The 10,952-nt window shown below is 42.3% G+C and overlaps 1 protein-coding gene and 1 pseudogene across 1 annotated transcript; one reads left to right on the top strand and one right to left on the bottom strand.

The window, feature by feature from the left end:
• Window positions 1–3,182: 3,182 nt before the first annotated feature.
• LOC102862759 lies at window positions 3,183–3,652 on the top strand (annotated as a pseudogene).
• A 5,516-nt stretch (window positions 3,653–9,168) lies between these two features.
• On the bottom strand, window positions 9,169–9,435 carry LOC102862353 (non-histone chromosomal protein HMG-17-like). The gene has a single exon (XM_006882325.1). The coding sequence runs from the start codon at window positions 9,433–9,435 to the stop codon at window positions 9,169–9,171; it is 267 nt and encodes an 88-aa protein (XP_006882387.1).
• Window positions 9,436–10,952: the final 1,517 nt, after the last annotated feature.

The raw sequence follows: 10,952 nt of genomic DNA, 5'->3' as shown, positions 1-10,952 counted from the left end.
GCTGCTGTTTGTACCATTGAGTCAGAACCAACCCCTAGCTGACCCTCCAGGGGTTTTCAGAGACAGTAAGTTGCACAGGAGGAGATTGCTCATCCCCCTCAGAACAGCTGGTAGATTCAAACCATGCACTTTTGTGTTGGCATCCCAGTTCCCTGCCAATAGGCCACCAGAGCTCCCTGTCTAGCATCACTGTTGTTGTTGTTAGTGCTGTTGAGTTCAGTACGACTCGTAGTGACTCTATGTACAATTGATTTAAACCTTGTCCTGTCCTGTATCAGCCTCACAATCTCTAACACATGCAAGGCCATTGCTGTCTAGTTTTCCAACATTCATATTCCGTATTCCAACTCTTAACTGATGTTTGCAGCTATTTTTCTTCATTTTGATTGACTTCCAATCTGGGCTTTACTTCTAATACTAATCTAATACCATGTTCCTCTATTGTTCAAAGGCTTTTCAGAGGTCTATTATTTCAGAAGTGGATGGTCAATAGTGCTTGCTAGTCTGTCTCAACCTGAGAGCCTACTAAAATCTGTGCACCATGGGTGACCCCCTCTGGCATTTGACACACCAGTGGCACTGCTTTCAGCATCACAGCAACCCACAAGTACAGCAAGATGCCAGACAAGTGCTGTAGGAATTAGAACTCTGACAAACCAGCAAGAGTACCGTTATCCGTGCTATAAATAAGGAACGTGCCTCATAGGAACATGAACATCACCCCTCACAGAGCGATAGCTGCACATGAGATACGCAGGCTGGGACCCAAAGCCAGATTCTGGAAAGGAAGGTGAAAATCCGGCCACTACCTTTGCCTCCTTCCTACATTACTTCTTCCTTTCTTTGTTCTCATAGAGTTGGAATCAACTCCTAAGGCGTTTTCCATTGAGTTTCCAAGACTGTAAATTGCTTGGGAAGAGATTGTCCCTCTTTCTCTGCAGAGCTGCTGATGGATTTGAACAGCCAAAGATTTAACCTTTGGGTTAGCAGCACAACTCGCTCTGGATTACACTGCCAGAGCTCCTCCTACAGTATTTATAACACATCTATTATTTACTAAATATTACTCAGAAACGCACAGCTATCTTCAATAATAGATGTAGCCCAGCAGTGTTGTCCACTAGGGCTTTCTGTGACAGTGCTAATGTCCGTGCTTGGCCTGTGCTAGGGAGCTTTTGAAATGTGGCTGATGCACCTGAAAAACTGAACTTTTAATATTTGAATTTTTTTATTTAGATAGTCATGTGGCTAGTGGCTATCATATTGGATTGTACATGTGGGCTTAAGAAGATCAAGCGGGAAAGGAGATATAAAATACCTGCCCATTTGTCTCAGACTTGTAAGAGGGAAATCCAACTCATTTGCTAATGAAGTCAGGACGCAGAAGTGAAAAGTAATTTCCAATTGTATTGAAAAGTGCTTTAATTCCCATCTCAATGTTGAACCACAATAGCTTCTCTTTCTTGTAATGTCAGTGGGGGAGATAGTACTTTATGCTTTTGGAAAATGAAAATGTTCTCAACATCCTGAACTAGAAGACTTCCATCTCCCAGACAAGTAGGGCTTTGCCTCTGGAGGCTGCTGAATCATGGTGTTTACAACCAGAGGCATAAACAAATTCTTCCACTCTGCTAGCAGGTCGGGATTCCCCTCCCCACTTAGACACCCCCTCGTCTGTTTGTGTGCTGCACCACACCATTCCTATTTGTGGAACAGCTTCACGCGCTGCTGACTGATCAGCGTCTAGCTCTGGTCAAGTCTGAGAGGCTTCTCTGAGCAATGTGTTGAACACACAGTGGGCACCATGACAGGCCTCTCCAGCCCCGATGGGCCAGCCCCAGCACGCCCCGCACAGAGCTGCCCAGAAACTCTGGGCCTGCCCTTCTCAAGGGGCAAAGGTCAAGAGAGAGGCCAAAGCCAGAGATGGAACAAAGGGGTCTCAAGCAGGCCACTAGTGGGCAGCAGCAGGCAGGAATTTGGAAAACCAGGGAGGATGAGGATGAGGCTCTTTAGGGTGTAAAAAAAAAAAAGGAAAAACAAAAAGAGTTAATAAAATTCAGTAAACCAGCAGAGTGGATTGCTTGAGTCAAGTAAGATGCTTTTACAAATCCATATAGTGTAGGCAACCACACAACCACATTCTCTGATGTTGTAACTTGCCTGGTCTGTAGCAGGGAGGGCCAAGCAGGCACCCATGGTCTCCACAGGCCTGGGTGAGCAGCGCGGCCAGGCCTGCCTAATTGATATGTGCTCCCAACGAGCAAGATAAACACCATCTGAGGCCATTTGGTTTGAAATGGGGTGGGGTGTATGAGAAACTGGCCCTGTATGGGCAGAAAACACACACATCGGCAGAAAACAATGTGCTGGAGAAGTTTAAATTGGGGATATGCCGCTCTGGGTGTGCAGAGGCGTTAATGCTTATGTAATTAATCATTTCATAGTTGAGGATTGAAATTTTTTCACTTTTAATAATTAGCCTGTGGACTCATTACAATACATTTTTCATGTCAGGGAGGCTGTCAGAGAAGGAAGGGTGGTCAGGGAGTTACCACATGCCTGCCTCCACTCCACAGCCCCATGGAGAGGCCAGGAGTCCTCAGCTCTCAGGGGTCAGTGATCAAGAGACTGCCCTATCGGTCCAGTTTGCAACTGATTCTTCCCAAAACGTTAAATTCCTGTGGAGACAAGACTGTGATGGGGCTGATACTTCTTAGAATCAGCGTTTAGACCCATGTGATTTGTTGTCTGCTCCTAAGCTAAAGGTTAGCAGGTAAGTCCACCCAACGCTCCACAGAGGTAACCCCTAGAACCTGCTTCTACAAGTAATCAAAATGCAGAACTCACTGTCATTGAGTTGGCAGTGATGTGTAGCTGATCCTCTAGTGAGTTTTCAGAGGCTGCAAAGAGCATGGCAGGAGATCACCCGTCTTTCTCCTATGGAACAGCTCGTGGAGGTGAACTGCCTGCCTGTGGGTTGGCAGTGGAACTCCTTACCCATGAGTATTACAGCCTAGAAACCTCTGAAACAGAAGGGGTCACCATGAGTCAGCTTCACAATCAACTCAACTGCAGTACACTGGGCTTATTAATTTTTATTTAACCTGCAGCTGTTTTCTACTCTGCATGAAAATGTCTCCACAGCCTGAGGGTAAAGTTTAGATTCTTGCTTTTCTACAAAGATGGCGCCGAAAGTGAAGAAGGAAGCCCCTGCCCCTCCCAAAACTGAAGCCAAAGCAAAGGCATTGAAGGCCAAGAAGGCAGTCCTGAAGGGCATCCACAGCCAAAAAAAAAGAAGATCCGCACGTCACCCACGTTCCGGCGGCCTAAGATGCTGAGACACCGACGGCAGCCCAAATACCCCCGGAAGAGCGCTCCCAGGAGAAACAAGCTTGACCACTATGCCATCATCAAATTTCCCCTGACCACTGAGTCAGCTATGAAGAAGATAGAAGATAACAACACACTTGTGTTCATTGTGGATGTCAAGGCCAATAAGTACCAAATTAAACAAGCTGTAAAGAAGCTCTATGACATTGATGTGGCTAAGGTCGACACTTTGATTAGGCCCGATGGAGAGAAGAAGGCCTATGTTCGACTTGCTCCTAATTATGATGCTTTGGATGTTGCCAACAAAATTTGGATCATCTAAACTGAGTCCAGTGGGCTAATTCTAAATGTAATAAATTTTTCTCACCATAAAAAAAAAAAAAGTTTAGATTCTTAACCACCATCCTGGATTTCAGCCCGGCTGGCATCTTGTTACCTAGAGATTTTGGTCAAGTCACTTAACCATTCTATGCCTCAGTTTCTACCTCTGTACAATGAAGATAATATTACTACCCAAGGGTTGTTGGGAGAGCAAATAAAAGAGTGCTTATGAAATGCATTGTTAGGTGTCTGGCTCCTAAGCAAGACTCAAAGACAGTGGATTTGAAAGAAAATTAGGTTTTATTATGAGAAGAGTCATGTTTCTTTATTGGAAGGGAAGATCTTGTCTTGCTTCTTCATAGAGCTTTCTATGGTAAATGTGGTAGGGATGGCAAGACAGATAAGCGTGCGCTCAGGGGTAGGAACAAGCCAGCCCGGTGCCACCCCCCCTTGTGACACATGGGGTCACTTCATGTGTCAGTGGAGAAGGTCCTCACAGGGTTTTCGATGGTTGAATTTGCAGACTAGTCTTTCTTCTACAGTGACCTCCATCTTTCAGTTAACACATGGCTGGGCATGTTAACCATTAGCAATGCCAGGGACTCGGAAGAGAGACACACAAGTTTCCTGTTCAGGGTGAGCACACACAGATCCTGAGAGGCTTCTGATGCAAAATCAGGAGTCTAACAAAAATAGAGTCTGGGCAGAGAAAAAGAACTCTTATTCAAACCATAGACTCAAAGTCTGTGATTCTGGTAGGACATCCTCCCAGGGCACCCGAGGTCTGGCTTTCTCACTGCAGGCCTGAGAAATGTTCTAGCAGATGGAGAAAACAGTCAGAGATCTCACCCCGCAGCCTCTGCAGGAGGAGTGGGGCATCAGCGACTTCCCCTTTGCACACTCCCACCAGAAACTCTTGACCCCAACCAACTCAGGCCCCATTTAGGAAGCATATGGGGAGGCAGAAATGCCACCACCCTGTCTCTCTGCTAAAATACTCAGCCTCACTCCTCTTTTCCCTGCAATGCTCCAAGTCTCTAGCACATCATCCCTTCTCATGACTTTAGCAATTACGTCACTATTTAAATGATTGTGCTTATTTAGTAGCTGGTCTTCCATAGGCCCTTCTCCCATTTGGAACTCTAAGCTCAGGATGGCAGATGGATGCTGCCTCTCTCACCAGGCACACAGTAGGAGCTCAGTAAATAATTCAACAAATGTATGGCCTGCTTCTGTGCCTTTCCAGCTAGAGGTCCCACTTCTCCCTCAATGTGTTCTCTCTCACACACAAGGGCTGGACCCCTCCTGGGCACCAGGCTCTTGGTCAGCTTCCACACAGACATCTTATCCACTCACTCATCCTTTCTCCCTCGCTCATTCTCGGTCCTGGGCGGCTCCAACAATTACACTTCTTAAGCCTCCAGCCCCTTCTTATTTCAACTTTCACCCTACACCTTCCCCCACCTCAGTCTTTCTTTCACTATCTTCCTTTCTCTGTTTATCAAGATCTTGCTTATTTTTCCAGTTATGAAAATTTTTGTTTTCTTTGAGATGTAATTAACTTCCTAAATAACATGCCTCCAGAAACCCTATGAACTTTGATAAATATTGATAGGTGTAGAGGGCCTTCAAGCCTTTTGTTCATAGGATCGCTATGAGTCATGCTCGACTCAAAGGCAATCGACAACAACAACAACAATCCACATGGAAAGCCCCCACAGCAGATGAAAATGTATACTGCTGTATGGGATCTACGAAAATTCTAGCAATGATTCTCCCTGTTGCTGTGAGGTGCTGCCAAATTGTCTCGGACCCACAGCAACTCTATCAAAATCTTGCCCCATCCCATACATCTGCACAATCTGTGCTGTGCCTAAACCCATTATTGCAGTCACTTTGTCAATTCATCTTGTTAAGGGGCTTCTGCTCCTTCTGACTCAATTTTTCCAAGAATGATATCCCCTTCCAAGGAATGGCACCTCCTGATAACATGCTCAAAGTATGTGAGATGAAGTCTTAGTACCTTTGCTTCTAAGAGCACTCAGGCTTCATTTCTTCCAACACAGATTGGCTTGTGTTTGGGGTTTTTTGGTTTTGGTTTTTTTAAGAAATCTTGATACAGTCAATATACTTCCCCATTGCAACAATGCAAAGACTGATTCTCCTTTGGTTTTCCTTATTCATTGCCCAACTCCCACATGCATATAAAGCAATTGAAAATACCATGGCCTGCACTTTAACGATTCAGATCCTCCCAGAAGAGCCGTGGGTGAGCATTAACATTACTAGTAAGTATATTCATTTTCTCCTGGACACAAGAGCCTATTATTTGGTCCTAAAAGCCTTCTGAGGTCCCAACTCTTCTCACTATTTCTTAGTTGTTGGAATTGACGGAAAACCTCATAAGCAGTCCCTTACTTCACCTCTGCCTTGCATGTGGACTTCTGAGCTGTAAAACAACCCAGTGGTACATGGAATTTGGTCCAGGACTTAAGAAGAATAAATGATATAGTTGTGCCTCTACATCTTGTGTTTCCTAACCTTTATACTATAATAGACAAAGTGCTAGTCAATAAGCCTTTTATTTTAAGAACTACCCTCCCTCTGTAACTTGATTTCTGCCACTGTTAGAACCTCTACTTGGAATATTATTGCTTTTACTTTTTGACTCATGTACTTTTAACTTGTTAGTTAAAATTGTATCTTCTAGACTGCAACAGTTCCATGATGCATCTTCAAGGAAATGAATATGTATGGCTAAGCACATTGATAACAGTGTATCTAAATTCCAAAATTAATCTCCACAATCGTCTACATGTTTTCTATTGCCAAAGGGGCCCTTTAGAGTAGTGAGAGAAGATCTTCACTCTTAAACCTACAGCATCCCTCTTCAGCAGGAGCTAGCTAAGAGAATACGCCATCCCCTTTTCCTTATGAATATCTCAGGGAGGAGTGATAGGGAATGGCAAAGGACACACTGACAAAGGAGATTAATCAGAACTGGTTTTGACAAGCACTGTGGCAAGGGGATAATTAAAACCAACTTTCTGGGGGCGGGGGAAGAGAAAGAGTGCCATCTAGACTGGATATCAAGACTTGAGGGAGACACAAGCAAGACCCTGGTAAGAGTCAGAATCTGATGACGAGACCCTGGTGATAGTAGTAGAGACTGTGGCATTGCTGTGGAGAAACATGACAAGGTCTAACCAGAGGAGTCCTGAGTTAAAGACTACAGTTAAATGTTTTGTTGTTCTTGCTAGATGATTGAAGGAGAAGCTGACGTATTACTGCTCTGAGCCAAATCTAGCTTGATGACTTGGATTTGACTGATGAACAGATAACAGAACTTTAATTAAGAAATTGTGTTTTCAATGGGATACTGTGCAGCATTGAAAATCAAAGAACTCATGAAATATTATGCAAAATGGATGACCTTGGAGGACATTATGCTGAGTGAAATATCTCAGTCAAAAAAGGACAAATATTGCATAGGGCCTGTTGTAAAACAGGATTGACATCAGGGTTGAGGGAAGACGGAAAAGGAGGGGAGGAATGATGTATACTGCACTGAAACAGATGAGGGAGATAACTGTTTAAAATGGACATATGAATGGGTATTCTTGTCATTACAGAAGTCCAGAATGAAGCCTGCACAGTGGAGTGGACTTGGTGGGGAGGGATTGCACAATGAAAAAAGAGGTTTTTTTAAAGGAGAAGAGTGAATTGGGGGGGAGGGTGTGAGTAGGGAGAAAAGTGCAACAGTGAATGACTGGAAACCTTAAAAAAATCTATTAAAAATGTCAAAAATTAAAAAAAAAAGAAAGAAAATATCATGGCCTAGTCACTTTAAATAGTCTTTAAAGTGACATCCTTTAGCACTTTAAAGAGGTTCTTGGTAGTAGATTTCCCAATGCAATATGTCAATTGATTTATTCTTTAATACTTATTGTTTATTTATATTTTCTTTTGTTATTTTCATCCCCCTTCCATACTCCTTTCATAACCCATCCAGAAATGCACCCCTTGTTCCAGATTGTCGTCATCCATATAATGCCTAATTGTATATTCCTTTTGGACAGTTCTTCCTCTCTCTGTTCTACTGCAGTGTTCATTATCTATCCACTCTTTTCCCATTCTCTACCCCCATCCCTTCTTTCCTATTTTAGAACAGCAGTGTTGTATGCAGTATTTGTTTTGGTTTTTTTCCAAACCAAATTATAACCAGCTTTATTAAAGATACTTTTTCAAAATTTTATTTTATTAATTTTAATGAACATTTACAGAGATTTTGGATTTCCATTCATTCATTGTTGCATTTTTCTTCCTGCCCACTCAGTTAACTCTTCTCTTTGAAAAGTAAAAGAAAAATTCCTTCATCGGTATACAATTCCCAGCCCAGCTCCAACTCTGCCTGAGTACATTCCACTATGTAACCTTCATCTGGACTCTTGTCATAACCATAATACCCAATCATATATTGCTTATAACTGTTCTCTCCCTCATCTGTTTCTATGCAGTATACATAATTTATCCAGAATTTCTCAGTCTAACCCCAAGCCTGATGTCAGTCCAGTTCTACAACAGTAGCACTATGCAGTATTTGTCCTTTTGTGAGTGAGATATTTCACTCAGCATAATGTCCTCCAAGGTCACCCATTTTGAATATTATTGCATGAGTTCCTTGTTTTTCATTGCTATTCCATTGTGTGAATATACCAGAGCTTCTCTTATCTATTTGTTTGTTTATGGGCACTTAGGTTGTTTCCAACTCTTCGCTATTGTGAACAAAGCAGCAATAAACATGGGTATGCATATATCTGCCTGGGTGACAGTTATGGTTTCTTTAGGGTATATTCCCAGTAGTGGAATTGCTGGGTCAAATGGTATTTCTATTTCCAACTTTTTGAGAAAGGGCCATACTGCCTTCCACAGTGGTTGCACCATTTTACACTCCCACCAACAGTGAATAAAGGTTCCAGTTTCTCTGGAACCTCGCCAGCATTTGTTGTTTGCTGCTCTGCTAAGTTTTGCTATTCTTACTGGGGTGAGATGATATCTCATAGTTGTTTTGATTTGCATCTCTCTAAGAACAATCATGGTATTTCAGGCAGGCCATGGGCAGACAATCGTTAACAGTATACAACTTTCAAATTCCCTTCTTCAATGGACTACCAAAACCAGAAAGCCACGATAAAACCCAATGAAATCTTCATTTGATGCTCTGAACAGGGAAAATTTAGAGTGAGGGTTGACATTTTACATTTAGCATGTTGTTTAACAACTTTTCACAAGTCGACACTGACTTTCAGAAATATGAAACAAACAGAATTACCAATCTGAAGATCCACAGTCTTTAAAGGGAAAAAAAAAAAAAAGGAACCGTCGCTCTTTTGAGAAATGCTACTCAGATGTCATCAGAAAAGTCCAGGTTTCCTGACAAAATGGTAATCAGTTTCTTGGGGGGATCAGGTCCAAAAGGTCACTAGAAGTACACAGTTATAAAAAAACGCATACACTTCACTTGGCATCTCCAGCACCTTCAGCTTTCTGTGCCTGGTCTGTCTTGGCATCTCCATTTTCTGCAGGGTTATTCCTGTCCTTGCCAGTATCAGCCTTTCTCTTTTCCCCTTTGGGTACATTTTCTCCCTTCTTTGCCTTTTTAAGCTTGGGCTTTGGCTTTGAAGGACCAAGTTTAGCAGATAACTTTGCAGATCTCTTCTGTGGCTTGTCCTTCACCTTGGCTTTATCTCCCTTAACATTGCCTTCAGCCTTTCTCTTGGGCATGATGGCAACGGTGGCGGGACACAGGCTCTGGACTTGGGGTTGTGGCAACGCAAGGGCTTAGACCGATCCAGGGGTGGTTCTCGCCACATCTTCACACTGCTTGGGCTCTGAGAGGGTTTATAAAGTTTTTCCATATTTGTCCTCTTGTGACTGAGATATTTCACTCAGCATAATGTCCTCCAGGTTCACTCACGTGTTGTAATCCTTTATTAGTTTGTTGTTTTTAATGCTGCATAATATTCCATTGTGTGAATGTACCATTGATTTTCAATCCAGTAGTTTGTTGTGGGGCATTTGGGCTATTTCCATCTTTTTGCTATTTTAAATAACATAGCAATAAATGGGTGTGCATACATCTATTTCAGTTGTGGCTCCGGTTTCTTTAGGGTATATTCCCAGTAGTGGAATTACTGAGTCAAATTGTATTTCTATTTCCAACTTTTTGAGAAAGTGTCAGACCACCTTCCATAGTGTTTGCACCGTTTCACATTCCCACCAGCAGTGAATAAGGGATCCAATCTCTCCACAGCCTGGCTAGCATCATCGGTTGTTTGTTGTCCTGTTGAACTTTGCTATTGTTACGGAGCCAATTGATTTCTTGACTGCTGCTTCTATGGCCATTCCAACAGTGAATCCAAGTAAAATTAAGTAATTAACAATGTTAAATTTTTCTCCATTTATCATGAAGTTGCCTATTAGTCCAGTTGTGAGGACTTTTGCTTCCTTCATGTTAAAATGTAATTCATACTGAAGACTATATATGTAGTTTTTTAATTTCATCAGTAAATACTTCTATCCTCTTTTATTTTCTCCTCCAAGGTTGTATCATCTGCATATTGCAGGTGGATGTTGCCATATTCTTCTTCAATCAGACACCAAGGGCAAGTACTGGCTGTTTCTGAACAGAAAGGTTGAGGCAAAGTCTAGAGTTATCTTGGCCTATCTCTTGTCAAATAATGTGCAGCAAGACAATAGAGGGGCTTCAGTGCAGACTTTCATGGGTTCTGTGTTCTTTGAACCTATTTACTTATAAAGCTAAATATCATTGCAAATGTTGTCAAGGTTTAAAAACAGAAAGCAAACAAAAGAAGCCAGAACTGCTACCCAAGCAGATATATGCACACCCATGTTTATTGCTGCTTTGTTCACAATATCAAATAATTGGAAACAGCCCAAGTGTCCATCAACAAACGAATGGATAGAGAAGCTGTGGTAAATTCACACAATGGAATACTACGCTGCATTGAAAAACAAGGAACTCATGAAGTATTATACAAAATGGGTGACCATGGAGAACATTATGTGAAGTATCTCAGTCACAAAAAGACAAATACAGCTTAATGCCACTGTTATAAAATGGGACAGACATGGAGGCTGGGGGAAAACGAAAAAAAGAGGGGATAAATAATATACATAGCATTGAAACAAATGAGGCAGAGAAGAGCAGATTATCCGAGAGGCTGGGCTCTATGAGGAGAATTGTGGCATCAGGATTGGTGGAAAATCTATTAACAATC

The sequence above is a fragment of the Elephantulus edwardii genome, unplaced genomic scaffold (assembly GCF_000299155.1).
Source record: "Elephantulus edwardii isolate Elephantulus edwardi_28Jun2011 unplaced genomic scaffold, EleEdw1.0 scaffold00019, whole genome shotgun sequence".
Lineage (NCBI taxonomy): Eukaryota > Metazoa > Chordata > Mammalia > Macroscelidea > Macroscelididae > Elephantulus > Elephantulus edwardii.
Note: the sequence above shows the minus strand (reverse complement) of the source record. Positions and strands in the feature narration are given on the sequence as shown.

Bases quoted from the DNA above. Each gene is read 5' to 3' on its own strand.
- LOC102862353 (XM_006882325.1), bottom strand. From the start codon at position 9,435: ATGCCCAAGAGAAAGGCTGAAGGCAATGTTAAGGGAGATAAAGCCAAG.